The sequence below is a fragment of the Takifugu rubripes genome, chromosome 10 (genome assembly GCF_901000725.2).
Source record: "Takifugu rubripes chromosome 10, fTakRub1.2, whole genome shotgun sequence".
Lineage (NCBI taxonomy): Eukaryota > Metazoa > Chordata > Actinopteri > Tetraodontiformes > Tetraodontidae > Takifugu > Takifugu rubripes.
In genome coordinates this window covers 9,270,444-9,286,199 of record NC_042294.1, presented here as the reverse complement: position 1 = coordinate 9,286,199, position 15,756 = coordinate 9,270,444, and the positions used below count along the sequence as shown (strand labels likewise).

General features: G+C 51.0%; 1 protein-coding gene and 1 long non-coding RNA gene across 2 annotated transcripts; one reads left to right on the top strand and one right to left on the bottom strand.

The window, feature by feature from the left end:
* Positions 1-781: 781 nt before the first annotated feature.
* On the top strand, positions 782-15,554 carry LOC101064071 (F-box/LRR-repeat protein 7-like). Its single transcript, XM_003978670.3, has 4 exons — positions 782-1,203; positions 3,929-4,018; positions 13,091-13,711; positions 14,373-15,554. Exons 1-4 carry the CDS (start codon positions 1,167-1,169, stop codon positions 15,107-15,109), a joined length of 1,485 nt encoding a protein of 494 aa, XP_003978719.1. The 5' UTR covers positions 782-1,166; the 3' UTR covers positions 15,110-15,554.
* On the bottom strand, positions 1,458-3,489 carry LOC115251199 (uncharacterized). Its single transcript, XR_003889762.1, has 3 exons — positions 2,958-3,489; positions 2,606-2,740; positions 1,458-1,476 (listed from the first exon to the last, which is right to left on the bottom strand). It is a non-coding gene; the product is annotated as an uncharacterized lncRNA (long non-coding RNA).
* Positions 15,555-15,756: the final 202 nt, after the last annotated feature.

Below are 15,756 nucleotides of genomic sequence, written 5' to 3'. Positions count from 1 at the left end.
GTCTGCTCCAGCATGGCAGCGACTGTTGGCTGCAGCCCGCTGAGGTTTGGCCTGTGATAGCCGTGAACCCAGTTGATTGGTACCGTGCGAGCCAAGTACACGATGGCTTCTGCAGGGAGCAAAGCAGAGCGCTACAGACCCGCCACAGACCCGCAGGTCTGTAGTGGCGACAACTGTGATGCTTAATGGTCCCTCTGACTGGAAGCACCAGAGCGCCTGCGACCCGCAGGTGGAACAGTGTTTGGAAAAGGCATTTCAGTCCATTATGGGTCAGCAGCCATCGTCTGGCTTTACCCCGCGTCTTTTTTAGGAGGTGTCTAGTGACCTGAATGTCTGCTATTCATAGAAACGTTCCAGCATGTGCTGCTAAACCTGCTTTCAGTGCCTCTTTGATGGAGCTCATGTGTCTTTAAGTGTCTGGACGCCTTCAGGTTCTTGCAGAAATGTTCAAGCTTGATGCAAACACTCGCAGGGAAAATACAAACTTTTGAACTACATCGAGTTTAAATCGCATGGGGAGGCATCACTAGTCGTCTCCATGGTCCTGCTCGTGGTTTCTTCCTGTTAAAAGGCCGTTTCTTCTGCCTGTTGCACGATTCTCTGGCTTTTCCTCGATTGTAACAGATGCTTGATAAATAAATTTAAAAAAAAAAAAAGAGTATCCCCACAATGACAGTAACATTAAGCCTAATTTCTATTTCTAATGGCGGTATGAGGATTTGGGGGGCGGCTGGTCGGGCTTTGTTTTGAATTTTGGAGGTTTCCTCTCTGGTCTGCGGTCTCTTTAAATCCAGAACCTGGTCCGAGAGCCGCCGCCGCTGCGCCCTGTCGAACTTCCCCGGCCCACACTGGCCCCGACGACCAGCTGCTCGCCCTTCACGCCACTAAAACTGCTGCTCCAAACTCCTCCGAGCGGGGTTTTCGGCCCTTTTTCTGCGTGTTTGTGCGTGTGAGCGCCGGGCCGGCTGGGTGGGGGAGACCCAGACAATCTGCACCGCTGGAGGCTGGAGTCCGGAGCTCGGGCGTGCGCTCCTCAACATCTGGATTAACTATTTGGAGTCGGAGCTAACGGGCCGAGCTTTCTTCATGGAAACGGACCTTTTCCTGCGGAATTTAACTCCTTTTGATGAAAGCGAGCCCCGCGCGTAGATTATGTATTCTTTAAAATGGGTGCGAACAATGGAAAACTGTATGGAAGCGAGGGTAAGTGGCTTTTTAGAACACTTTTAAACGACTAATATTTGAACTCTGCTCGGAGGGAGGAGGTTTTTTTCTCCGTCTGGTCCCCTCTGTCGTCAAATGTCCCTCATTTAAAGCCCAAATCATCGGAGGGTTTTAAAAAATGCCAGTTTCCTTGACTTTGAGCTAGCTCCAAATTAGCATTATAACTGTAAATCTTTCATGATGGACGCCAACCTTCTCATGCCTGCGTGGAATTATGTGCTCAGTTATCCCTCTGTAAGATTTGGAATGCACCTAAACAGAGATAAAAACAGAAAGTCGCCTTTAAAAATCGATTTTAGACTTATTTCTGGCGTCCAGCATCTGTATCTTTATACATCTATGAGAGAGTGACGCCTGGTGGTCAGATTTTAACCCTTAAATGATTCAAATCAACAGATAACTGCTCCCTTAAATCATTCGGTGCTATTTTTATAGTTATATCCCTTCATATGCGATGAATACCAGCCATACAGGAAGGTTAAATGACATATAGTCGTAAATAACATCCATCAAACACAGAATCGCTCAATTTATGACAGATTTAGGGGTGTATTTTAACAGATTTAGCACAAATAAGTCAAAGGATACAATACTGGGACGTTCTTAACTTCCAGAGGGTCACTTTTGTCCTGAACCTGCTATTGTTTGACCATTTTTACATCCATTAATCAAACGTGACGCTGAGCCACATCAGGACAATGATACAGGAAGCGCTGATCCAGCCTCTGGAGGGAATCTCGCCATGTCCAACCAATGCTCCAGACAACTCAAGGTCCTAGCCCTGGTTAAAACCAGTTCCCAGTAGTGTTGCATCCTGCTGGGGGAACCACCGCCATGCTGGGGGCAGGAGGAAGTTTACCCCCAAACAATGCTTGGAGAGGGTACTTCCAGGTCAGATAACATCCAGATGAAGCACAGCAGGATGCCGGGCTGCAGGATCATCTGTTCTACCCACTTCCACTGTCAGTGGCGTGAGGGATCGGTGCGCGACCCTCGTGTAAACAGACGCAGGCTGAAAGCAGCCTCCCTTCAGATGCTTCATGGAGGCTGACACATGAAACGTTCTAATTATCTGATCTCTATTGAATCATCTGAGGCTGATGTTGTCTTGGGGTGGAGTCGAAGATGTGTCCCTTCACAGCAGAGGTTCTGGTCATAACCCGCCTCCGTATCGATGCTTTAGCGACGTGCAGCTAGCATTAAACATGTCGTAATATCAGCCCTCTTCCCGACTGTGGGATCAAGACTCCTTATTACATCTGTCTCTGGAGCGACGGTGTTTGTATAAATAACATTCCAATCTGCTCTCTTCCCAAGTCAATAACGGCAGGAAAAAGATTGGAACTCGTGATGTTAAAAATAACAAATGGACCAGCTCCACCTCGGATTCCAGCCCGCCGAGCAGATCGTATCACAGAGTCCTCCCTGAGACGTGTCAGCTCTTTATTCAGCCCTGTAGACCACGTTTAAACTTCGGGACGTGCCGTCATCAAACCCGCCTCCATCTGACCTCCTCCTGATCAGAACCATTGACAGAAACAGAACACATTATTTGACCGCACTAGAACCTCAGGAGTCGTATTAAGCTAACAAATTACAGCACAGGAACAATCAAAATGGGTTATTCTAATGCTGTTGAGTCGATTGGCCCACCAGAAAACATGCAAGATCCTCAAGATGGTAGTAAATCTAGAAGATCCAGTCCAATATCAGCAATACATCTCAAATCAAACCTGTCTTTCTGATCACATATGTCTCTTTGGGCCCCTCTCAAAGACCCCTTTCAATGGACAGATGGCAAATGCTTGAAATATTTTGAGTTACAGGCCCAAATGTGCATACTCGATCCTGATTTCCAGTAAAGAATCCTTGTAAAACAGGGTTGGATTCCTTCAGAATCGTATTGAATCGTTGCTGCTTTTGATGTTCATGGACTACATGAACATCAAAGCAGTTTCAGATGAAAGCAGAGCTGCAGTTTCTAGATTTTGACCTCTAAATTAGGAAGTAAAGAGGTCTAATTCCTCTGGGATTACTATCGCTGATGTTTGAAGCATCAAACATTTGACTATTTATTCAGTTTTTGCACAGCATATTTCTTCTCTGCGTCATGGCCGATGGCGTCCAGCGCCCGTATTCGGTTACTAGTGTAGGACTCTGCAGTCGCTCCGTCCACATCTGTCCTCAAAGGGCGACTCGGCGATGAAATACACGGTGGTCGCGGGTCCATCCGGGTGGCCGGAGAGCTTTCGGAAAAGTTGTTTTCCCACCAAAGCAGCGGATTGAGCGGGAAGAGAATGCCGATATGAAAGAGGCTTCGGGGGATGGGTTTTCCCTCTGGACACGTGCATCTCAGCGCCCCCCATGAGATCACTTTTGGGGACGGGAGGACCAGATGTGCTCGGTGATGTCACCATAACATCATCGTGGTGCAGGAGCCGCATCAGTTTATGTGCACAAGTTCGTCTCGCAGGTGCACGGGGACCTACTCCCAGGCACGTTTAGGTGGCCCTGACTGGGCCGGCGTCGTTAGCCTGAGGACGGCCACATTTATGACCTGAGATGCCACAAACAGGCAGTCCGGGGCCGCCTCCACGCCCGCGGTGGCGGCGGCGCCGGCCGCTGGCGACACCCTTACATGGCCGCAGATCTTTGTAAAGACGTCTTAAATATAAACCTGCTTTCCTTCCCGCTCCCCCTGCAGGTAAAGGCAGCTCCAGCATCTCCTCTGACATAAGTTCAAGCACAGATCACACACCAACCAGAGCTCCAAAGAATGTGGCTACCAGCGAAGGTAAGGCATCTGGTGCTCATTACCCACAGTCCCCTCCTCTTCCCCCCCCTTCCCACCCTTCCCTCTCTTCCCTCCACATCTTCTCTCTGCCTATTTTTGGAGAGAGACCTGCGTGTTCCGGGGATAACCCTAAATTGAAAACAAACCCGCGGCCCGGCATCAGGATCCACAAACCCAAAGCATTTCTGGGCTCTTTGTTTGAGAAGAGAGGGAGGGGAAAACACCCACTTCTGGTTTGTCATTGTGGAAGAATGCTTATCTAAACTGTGGCGGTATCAGGCTCAGAGCGTTGCTAGGGAGGGAGGGAAGGAGGTGCGTGTGTTGTTGGAGGTGCCAGAGCTTCACCTTCCGCTCCTTCCAGCCTCCCAAACCTCCTTCTCCCAGACCATCCATCACCGCCCCCCCCCCAGAACCTCCTGCATGTGTCAGGAGTATGAACCGTATGTTCCACCTAATGGTACAGAAATACTCTGCAGCTGACAGATGCCGTTGATCTCCTGTCAACAGCCGTCTCTTCCATTTTTAGCAATCTGTCAATTCCTGCTAGCTTAAACGGCGGCTAAGTGCTAGCGTCCATCTCCAGGGTCTTTTAAATGTGCTAAATCTTGTACTCCCCAAGAATGTGACTTGTTTTCCATCACTTTCTTGAACCGGAGAATATACAAATCAGTCCAGCTTTATTTATGTAGTGTCTGTTATGGTCAAAACTGTCTCTAGGAGCTTTAGAGAAACCCAGAGCAAGATCCCCAAAACCTCCCTTTAACAGGGAGAAACCCTGAGTAGGACCAGGCTCATGTCGGGGGCCATGCTGGTGGGTAAAAGAGGGGGGGGGGGGGGATAGAAGCAGAACAGACACATAAACCATACATGCAGGTACAGTAACGATACAGAACATCCTGAACGACAGTGGAGTGGATCAGTGGGGTCAGAGGTCAGCAGGTCAGGGGTCGCGTCGCCACCTCTGACAGGAAGTGGTGGGTCTCCCCGAGCTTCTACCCAGGAAGAATAAAAAAAATTCTGTTTATTCAACCACTGAGCCCCGGCCCGATGGGAGAGTCACCAGAACACTGCGGGGGGGCAGGGTGCGAGGAGGGGGGTGGGGGGGGGGGGGGGGGCACACGTGACACATACTCGATATCGGCCCTTCGACAACCGTTTAACAGTCACGGGAGGTTTAAGAGTGTCGACCCGGATAATGAATCAGCCACGCGGTTCAGCTCTGATGGAGGTGCTGACACGGTTGGGTCGGTCCATTAAGGGGCCGGAAGAAAAAAGGGTAATTGTCTTTAAAGTACCCCTGAGAATGAACCTGAATGGGCAGGAACACGAGGAGGACGTGCCCAGAAGCTCCTCGCCCATATCTCTCCTGTGTTATGACTGAGGTTATTATTACTCTCCTCCACGCTAAGTGGGTGTAATTACACAGTGTGGAACCACTGAGGCCACAGACCCCCCCCCCACACACACACACATATGTTCTGCAGTGGCAGATCACGCCATCGTCCGGCCCACTAAGCTAATCAGGAAGTAGTCTGGGCTGCTTCCACCGCCACACACTGGGAGCATTCATATCACCGACCAACTGGATCCTGTGTGACGTCGCTGCCGCATTAATAACGTTAGCTTAACTGGATCAGCTCCCCCACGACATGGACCAAACGTGGCGTACGCGTGACGCAGCTCCTCGCTGGTTATTATTGGGACGGTTACGTTATTATTGAGACGGATGCGTTATTATTGGGACGGTAGCGTTATTATTGAGACGTTTGCTTTATTATTGAGACAGTTGCGATATTATTGGGACGGTTGCGTTATTATTGAGACGGTTGCGTTATTATTGGGACGGTTGCATTATTATTGGGACGGTTGCGTTATTATTGGGACGGTAGCGTTATTATTGAGACGGTTGTGTTATTATTGGGACGGTTGCATTATTATTGGGACGGTAGCGTTATTATTGAGACGGTTGCGTTATTATTGGGACGGTTGCGTTATTATTGGGACGGTAGTGTTATTATCAAGACGGCTGCGTTATTATTGGGACGGTTGCGTTATTATTAAGGCGGTTGCGTTATTATTGGGACGGTTGCGTTGTTATTGGGACGGTTGCGTGTTATTAAGACGGTTGCGTTATTATTGGGACGGTTGCGTTATTATTAAGGCGGTTGCGTTATTATTGAGACGGTTGCGTTATTATTGAGGCGGTTGCGTTATTATTGAGACGGTTGCGTTATTATTGGGACGGTTGCGTTGTTATTGGGACGGTTGCGTGTTATTAAGACGGTTGCGTTATTATTGGGACGGTTGCGTTATTATTGAGACGGTTGCGTTATTATTGAGACGGTTGCGTTATTATTGGGACGGTTGCGTTATTATTGGGACGGTAGCGTTATTATTGAGATGGTTGCGTTATTATTACGACGGTTGCGTTATTATTGGGACGGTTGCGTTATTATTGGGACGGTAGCGTTATTATTGAGACGGTTGCGTTATTATTGAGATGGATGCGTTATTATTGAGATGGTTGCGTTATTATTACGACGGTTGCGTTATTATTGGGATGGTTGCGTTATTATTACGACGGTTGCGTTATTATTGAGACGGTTGCGTGTTATTGGGACGGTTGCGTTATTATTGAGATGGATGCGTTATTATTGAGATGGTTGCGTTATTATTACGACGGTTGCGTTATTATTGGGATGGTTGCGTTATTATTACGACGGTTGCGTTATTATTGAGACGGTTGCGTGTTATTGGGACGGTTGCGTGTTATTGAGACGGTTGCGTTATTATTGGGACGGTAGCGTTATTATTGAGACGGTTGCGTTATTATTGAGACGGTTGCGTTATTATTGAGACGGTTGCGTTATTATTGAGGCAGTTGCGTTATTATTGAGGCGGTTGCGTTATTATTGGGACGGTTGCGTTATTATCAAGACGGTTGCGTTATTATCGAGACGGTTGCATTATTATTAAGGCGGTTGCGTTATTATTGAGACAGTTGCGTTATTATTAAGGCGGTTGCGTTAATATTGAGACGGTTGCGTTATTATTGAGACGGTTGCGTTATTATTAAGGCGGTTGCGTTATTATTGAGACGGTTGCGTTATTATTAAGGCGGTTGCGTTATTATTGGGACGGTTGCGTGTTATTGGGCGGGATAAACCCAAACACGTGCTGGGATCGGCGGCATTAATCACTTGTCTCCTCAGTTGTGGTGTAACTTGACCGTACAGCGGCATTAAAAACCGCCGCAGCATTTTTGCGATGAAAGCGCGAGCAGATGTTGGGAATAACAGTAGCCGGACTCCTAAGCGCGGCTGAAGACAAATTCCGCCGATTCTGACTGCGATTTGTGCGATTCTGCGGAAGGAATGTGCAGATAAACGCTGGCGAGGCGTCAGAATTCGTCAGAATTCCACTCTGGCTCTGTAAGGTTGCGCTGCTAAACGTCTCGGAACGTCTCCGGAGGCTTCACGCCGTTTGAAACCCATGAAGTCAAGTGCTTAATTCATGGTCCGGCTCATCTTCCAGCGGGCTCCAGCCAGCCGTTCTCCTGATTCTGGCAGGTCCCGGAGACCCGTCGCTGTTTTCATTTATCATCTGCTTGCTGTGGTCTGACCCAGTTCGGCTGCTTATTAAGTGCAGACTGGGAGGCACAGGGCAGCCAGCCACTGAGCAGTAAATCCTTCCTGTGGGATGAAACTCAGTATCTCCCAGCAGGGGTTACGCCTCGACCCCGTCTGAGCCTCCGGGGTTTGCTTTGGCCCGGCCCGGACTCGGCGTACCTCTGGAATGCGATCCCGGACTCTACAGGAGCGGCACTAACGGCGCCCTGAGACGTTCCGTCTCTGCGTCGCAGCTCCAACGGGCCAGTTGGATCCCACAACCTGCTGCCGCCGATGTAACAGACCCGTGTGGGCGTCGGTTCCGTCAGAGCCGGCGTTCTTTGCGGTCCGGTCCTTCGGCCTTTTATGATGGCAGCGGGCTAACAGGGAACGGTGGGAACGAGGAGCATGCCGACTTCCTTTCTGACGGACCAAACAAACTGTGATAAGAGTCGGGAACGTCTCTGCTCAGCCTCAGCAGACGCAGTGTAAATACTTCCCGTCCTGAATATATATGTTTTCCAGGATCTCTGAGTGATTTATGCTTTTTATTTTTTTTTCCTGGAGATGTTTTCACTGTGCAAGGAGCTAATGTTAGCATTAGACCACACACCATCAGGCCTAATATGGTTCCACCAGGAGCGCCCAAGAACTTTTCTCTTCCTGTGATATTTTGCATGTACAGATAGCTCTATAACAGCGATTAGCATAATGGCATGTTGGATGCTAGGCTAATTCAGGCTAATTGCACCATCTTTTTTTTTTTGGCTTGATTAAAGTAATGGGACCCTTCGGGGCCTTTCTCCTCTGACTGATGTGGTGACGGAGTGTATAGTTTAACTGAATTTGTTCCTATTCAGAGAGCCTGTTCTGTTGTGGTCAGAACCAGACCCTGCTGCAGGTCTAACCGCACCCAGCTGATGATGTCACAGCGCTCATGCATGTGCGCGTCACTTTGATTGAAGCGGATTAGTCTGCATTCCATCTTTTTTCTGCTAGCGCGCGGCTAACGCTAGCCCAAAAGAAAGCTCCGCTTCTCTGCAACGACTGGCGTCAGGTTTGGACGCAGACCGGGCTGACCGGGCCCAGGTCAGCTGTGCAGTCTAAACACTCCCCTAGAAAGCTTCTGTCTCCAACATGTTCATATTTTCACTCTCCAAAAGGCAACAAATCCCTCACACTCCATCTGTAAACCAACCCAAACGGAGACCCATTTACTCCTGTTTACACAGGCAGATATATCACGTTACACTGATATTTCTTGAGGATGAGAAAGGCCGCGAATGTGCAGTAAATGTCACTCTCCCGCAGCTGTGGCTGCGGCGTATCTTTAAAAAAACCAAACAAGCGGGGACAAATCGCGACACGGCGCCTCAGACGCGTCCCTCTGAGAGGCCCGACCGTCTGTGCTGCGTTTACGCGGCGCCTCCAGCTGTGTTGGAAGTCCTCAGACATCAGTTTAGACAAAGAAGCGTCTGTTCTTGGGAGCGTTGGGCATCTGATTGACCCTGTAAGTGTCCAAAACCTGAACCCAGATTGGTTAAAATCCTACAAAACTCAGGAGGGGAAGCAGAGAGAAGTCAGAACCCTCCTCCCCGGCCTGTTGTCCTGAAGCCTGGATCACATTCTGCAGCCTCCACCACGGGTGCGTGTTTGACAGCAGTTGGGAGAGGCGCCACCTGGCTGGGACCCTGGCCTGCTTCCTGTAAGAGTTTAGCCCGCGAGGGATGATTTTACAGCGCCACACCTGGGCCTACTGCGTCCATATGGGTCGGGGTTAGCCCAACCCTCTCCAAACTGACACATCATCCCCTCTCCAGACTGCGGTTTGGGTCATGACGTCAGCTCTGAAGCAGCAGCGGCAGGAACGAGCCTTTGACGGATGAGTCCGTCCGTGTTTTGGTACACGAAGAACAGCAAAATTACTTTGCGGTCCAGCATTCCCCCCGCTTTCATAGGGAGGAAGGAGATCTTAGAGGTTTCCATGGGTGGAGAAACCGTTCCATCTTCGGTTTTTGAGCCGTTTGGATCCTGGAAGTGGATCACAGGAACTTTTAGAGTCCAGGCAGCCATTAAAAAAGTGAGATTTCAGAACCGCAGGGCAGATATTAAAGGAGGCATGTGAAAAATGTCAACAGCTGTAGCTTAGCATTGTGTAGCTAAGGTGGTGCTGGCTATTTCTGACACTCATTATTGGATGGTCTGAGTCAGTAAATTAAAAGTAAAACCTCATTGAGAAGGAACGATCGGACGTCAGAGCCCAAACAGGAAGGCGGGAATTGTTTCAAGCTAAATTTAATAATTTAAACTCTTTTTGTGCTAGCTGCACTAGCTACACCTCTCTGTGGGTTCAGCCCTGGGAGGTCATCACAGCCGAGCTGCGTACGTAGCAGCTAGCCTGCTGGGTAATCCCACGTGAGCGTCCCTGCACCTGAACGACCTGTCACGCCGCCACCAAGAGAGACGGAGGACCTAAGCGTTCTGCAAAATGTGACATCTTGAATTCCACTCAAGATTTGGCGGCGAACTGAAGCGTCGGCCGCGGCTGCACGCTCGGCGGCCTTTTATTGTCTTTGAGACGTGGCGGAGGAGGACGTGTAAAGTGAAAGGCGGCAGAAAAACAAGGAGACATTTGTGGAAATATCAGCGCGGCGAAGCCGCTCGCGCCGTGTGAGAAGGCTGTGGTTCCTGGCACGTGATTGGCTGAACAGAAACAGCTCCAGTCCAGGGTTGGGGCAGCTGCAGGGGGGTTGTAGGGCCATTTCCTGCCCAAGTGGAAGAGTCCTTTGTCTCCAGTGACGTAGGACCTTCCTGTAATGAAGGTTTCTCTGATAGTTTTGGCCGCTCCGCTCTTCACACTAATATCAACTTCCACAAATTCATCAAAAACAGATTGTTTTCGTATTATTGGGACGGATATTAGAGCAAATGAATCCAAACTGCTGGTTAACGCTGCGATTCAGCGTTTCCTGCTGTGCGAGGACCACGAGGAAGCTCCTGAAGGATGGTGATCCATTAGTGATCCATTAGTGATCAACTCCTAATGTTCAATAGTCGCGTCTCTTTGCTTCGGAGCGGTACCTGATGCCAGAGGACGTCTGCGTGCGCACCTGAGCTGCGGCTCCGCGGAAGCATTTAGGAAGTGTTTCAGCAGAAACGCCGTTAACTCAAGCAGCTGCTGCGTCCTGTTTTATATTTCGGTCCGACTGCAGCGCCGTCATTAACAGGACAAACACCGAGCAGCTGTAGAAGCGCTCGCGGCGGCGGCGGCGGCGGCGCAGATGGTAGAGAAGTCAGCCCGCTTCAGGAAATCAAAGGAGAAACGGTGGAACATCTGGCTCGAGGCTCGCGCTTTCGGAGCGCGCCCGCGCCCGCGGCCACAGCGGGGCGCGCTTGGCTCCGTTCATTCGCCGCTAATCGCCGACTCTGCGCAGCAGGAAGTGATTAAAGACCAGCTCGCACATCTGGAGCCAGACTCCAAAGAGGGCAATCAATCGAAGTGATCGCCGACGAGATGAGAGTAATAAAGTTTGGATGGCGAAAAAACGGATTCCGCTGGATGAATCGGGGCTTCGGGATCACGTCTGAGACCCTGAGCATGCGTGGCTAATGCTAATGCTAGTGCTGCTTCCTGCAAAGTCTGACAGGTGTTTTTCACCTGTTTCTGACAAAAGAACCCATTAAAGTGGGTGATTAGACAAAAAATGTCCACTAGGCAGGTTTTTTTTTATGGAATTGTGGCATCACGTGCTTCATTTTTAGGTGTGCGGATGCATGTTTACAGAGCAAATGTGATCTAGATTTGAAGGAGCGTTTCTGTCCCTCGCTGGGCTGCAGAAGTGCGGCCTTTTCTGATGCCTGGCAGAGTTTTTTCCATTTATATTTTTACACGCCACAGCTCTTTTTTAAAGCGTCTGGTCCTCACACACGCACGCACGGAGCTTCAAAACCATCTGCTTGTTTCACAAAAACAGGGAAGTGACACACAGTTGGAAACCATCACGGTTTCCAGGAGCGACCGTTGAATATTCTGGCCCGTGCTGGATCCAACACTGGGAGTTCGGATCCTGGTCTCGGCTGGACGACAAATGAACGAATGGAAGTCTGACAGAGGGAGCAGGAAGGGCTGGACCAGTGTAACCAGTGCGCCGTGACCTGGATGAGTTCTGGAAGAGACAGAAACGTCTGATTCATCCCCCAAAACATCTGGAGCCACATTTACTGAGAGAACGGAGCTGTTGGAAACATGCTGGTTTCCACTTGTTTGTCTAGTTCAAGTGCTCGGTATTAGCGCAGGAATCCGGCAATATTTGCAGCGGACTGGAATCGGTGCGGATCCTGCGCAGCACTGTTGTGGTGTTTACACAGGTGGGCGAAATCTGAAGGAGACGGGGTGTTTAAATCCATGGAATAAAGCTAAAGAGCGCAGGGCGGACCACCCAACGGAAGGTCAACTGGATCCCAGTGAAAGATCCAACAAACTGAGATAACTGAGCCTTTAAGGGCGAAAATGGTGGAAGATCTGGGCTCAGCTGCCCGTAGCAGGCCGCCGGTTAGCAGTCGGAGAGGGACATTGGCTAACAGCTAGCGTAGCAACCGAAACTTGATAAGGAGACTGGGGCAGCTTTCCGTGATCCTGGCGTAAAAACTGAGATGTGAGTGAGTCCAAACGCTCCAGTGGATCCGACAGTGTGTGTGTGTGTGTGTGTGCGTGCGTGCGTGTGTTGGACGGTAACAGGCTTCATACTGCCTGTTGAGGGTATTGATGAAACGTTCTGTCTGGCTAATCCCAATAACGGGCCGTGATTCATCACGATTAACCGGATTCAGTTTGACCTCGTTTGTAGATTCGCATTAGAAGATCCAGTGACGGTGAAAAACCTTCCACGGGCGACTTATTCCCAGATTTTCCTTCATCTCTGTTTTGAAAGATGATATTCCCTCATATTTTGGCCGACATCTGGAAGTGACATCATCCTCTTGACTCCTGACCAGCGATCGTTATCACGAGGAGACCACGATAGCATCGGGGACGAGCGTCCCCGTGCGGCGGGTCACGGTCCACCGGGACGTTATCCTGACTGTGAGTCACACGAGAGGAATGTCCCGGCTAACGGGTGGACAAAAATGGCGGCTCAGAAACCGCTGAGGAAACAAACGAGCGGAGGGTGCTGAGTCACCATTTCAGGTCGGAGGTTGATCCGCCTGATTCGCCTGGTTCTGCTTCTGTCAAGCTGCTTTTCATTAAAAGTCCGGGCGTGTCGAATCAATAAAGGCGGGAGGGCTTAGCGGCGCGACCTGGCCGGCAGTCATCAATAAAGGACAACTGATATTTAATATCTGAGGTATTTTCACACACGTCGGATGTTTTACCGGCTAATGGCTGACTGGTTCCAGCCTGTCGCGTCGGATTTAATGTTCCCTCACACTGATCCGCTGGTTTTCTTGTGGTCCGGCTCTCCAGGTTTAGACTCCAGCACTCGGACCCTCAGCACCCCCAGCCCCGGTCTCATTCTGCCGTCCAAGTCCTCCTCTCTGTCCTCGCCTGCCCTCTCCAGTAACGGCCATGAGACCAACTCCTCTTCCTCCTCTTCGGCGCCCCCTGACACCGTCGCCGTGGTCCACCCTCAGCCCGGCGCCCACACGCGCTCCCGCCAGTCCAAAGCGCACCACCACCACCCCCCCATCGACGTCCTCCCTGACCACACCCTGCTGCAGATCCTCTCCCACCTCCCGACCAATCAGCTGTGCCGCTGCGCCAGAGTCTGCCGCCGCTGGTACAACCTGGCCTGGGACCCCAGGCTGTGGGCCACCATCCGGCTGACGGGGGAGCTGCTCCACGTGGACCGGGCCATCAGGGTCCTGACCCACCGGCTGTGTCAGGACACGCCCAACGTGTGCCTGACCCTGGAGACCGTGATGGTGAACGGCTGCAAGCGGCTCACGGACCGGGCGCTGTACGTGTTGGCGCAGTGCTGCCCGGAACTGCGCCGCCTGGAGGTGGCCGGCTGCTACAACATCTCCAACGAGGCCGTGTTTGAGGTGGTGTCCCGCTGCCCCAACCTGGAACACCTCAACCTGTCAGGTAAAAAAGGAACGGCCAGCAGATTTAACTGGCACTAGCTTCCATTTGCTTCCACTTCAGTCATCCGCCTTCCTACTAGATTTTAGGACCTTTGTTAATGTGGATTTTTCCACATCTCATATTCTTCCTTGCTCACACGTGCGACTTTCCCTCAGAGAAGCGCTCATCTCGTTCCATGTCTGTCGTTCCTAGTCAGGCTGGTAAAATCGTTAGCGGAGCGGCAGAAGCTCTGCCAACCTCTGCCCGAGAAGAAAGACTCTCTTTAGCTGCGAGCAGAGGTGACCTCAGCAGCAGAGGAGAGCGGTCTGCTGCTTTCATTAAGGAAGCGACACCAATAACAGTGACTTGGACACGAGTGCCGTAGCGGGGCGGCGTCCATGTTATTAGCGCTGGCATATAAGCTCTTTGTTGCCAGCAGAGCCTCTTTAAAAACCCTGCGGCTTTTGTTTAAGTGCAAAATAACAAAATCGACTCAAAAGACATCAGCCTTTAATTTCCGTTTCCATGACAACTCACCACAAATTTGGCTCTCGGCTGGATGTTTTGACTTTAAACTGGTCCAACCCCAGTTGATAGAGAGCGACAGAGATGGCGTTGCTCTGGCTCCCTCTGGTGGACACCGGCAGTAATTCAGATAATCACCACCTCCTTCTTTTTCCAGGCTGCTCCAAGGTGACGTGCATCAGCCTCACCCAGGAAGCGTCTCTCCAGCTCTCCCCTCTACACGGCCAGCAGATTTCCATTCACTTCCTGGACATGACGGATTGTTTCTCCCTCGAGGACGAGGGCTTGCGGACTATCGCCTCCCACTGCCCCCGCCTGACACACCTGTACTTGCGGCGCTGCACCAGACTGACGGACGAGGCCCTGCGCCATCTGGCCCACCACTGCCCCTCCATCAAGGAGCTGAGCCTCAGCGACTGCCGCCTGGTCGGGGATTTCGGGCTGCGCGAGGTCGCCCGTCTCGAGGGCTGCCTGCGCTACCTGAGCGTGGCCCACTGCACCCGCATCACCGACGTGGGCGTCCGCTACGTGGCGCGCTACTGCCCGAGGCTGCGCTACTTGAACGCGAGGGGTTGCGAGGGACTGACGGACCACGGGCTGAGCCACTTGGCCAGGAGCTGCCCCAAACTGAAGTCCCTGGACGTGGGCAAGTGCCCGCTGGTGTCGGACAGCGGTCTGGAGCAGCTGGCCATGTACTGCCAGGGTTTGAGACGGGTGAGCCTGCGGGCCTGCGAGAGCGTGACGGGGAGGGGGCTGAAAGCTCTGGCGGCCAACTGCTGCGAGCTGCAGCTGCTGAACGTGCAGGACTGCGAGGTGTCACCGGAGGCGCTGCGGTTCGTGCGACGCCACTGCCGGCGCTGCATCATCGAGCACACCAACCCCGCCTTCTACTGAAGCGGGAAGAGGACGTTCCGGCGTGCAATCCCGACCACAGATCCTTTAACAATGCTTCCTCAGAATGTATTTAACGTATTTATCTACAAAAAAAGGAGCGCAGTATTCATCTATTCCAGTCACATCGCAGGATCATCTATTTATATACAGCAGATCACACATCAACCCATGAAGAATGTAGCAAAAAACCCACAACCACCGATGATTTTCTGATATTTTCTTTTTTTTTATTGCGTGCAAATGCACTTTATGCAATTATGCTGACAATCATTTGACCTGAGCTCAAAGTTGCTGATGGTTTATCAACCGGTTCGCTGTAAAATAGCTGAAATTAGCCTGAACTGTTCTTTTTTTTTACTGCCAATGGATGATCGTACCAAACAAGGACACGTCGCTGCTACCACTGTGCCAATAAAGTTCTTCAAAATTCCCAACTGGGAGCGTCTTCGCAGCGTTCCGCTCTGACCGGTCTGTCCTGGCTTTTATTGCAACTTGGTCACGCGGGACGACCGTCCCACCACGGCGACCACAAACCACCTGATGAATGTTCACGTGCTGATTCCAGGCTTCAGCCTGTGGTTGATCAGGAACTGAGACAAACTCCATCAACTGTGTGCCTTCGTGTGTGTGAGGTGTTAGCATGCTAA

Coding starts and splice junctions, on each gene's coding strand:
- LOC101064071 (XM_003978670.3), top strand. CDS start 1,167: ATGGGTGCGAACAATGGAAAACTGTATGGAAGCGAGG. Junction 1,204..3,928: donor AAAACTGTATGGAAGCGAGG/GTAAGTGGCTTT, acceptor CTCCCCCTGCAG/GTAAAGGCAGCTCCAGCATC. Junction 4,019..13,090: donor GAATGTGGCTACCAGCGAAG/GTAAGGCATCTG, acceptor CCGGCTCTCCAG/GTTTAGACTCCAGCACTCGG.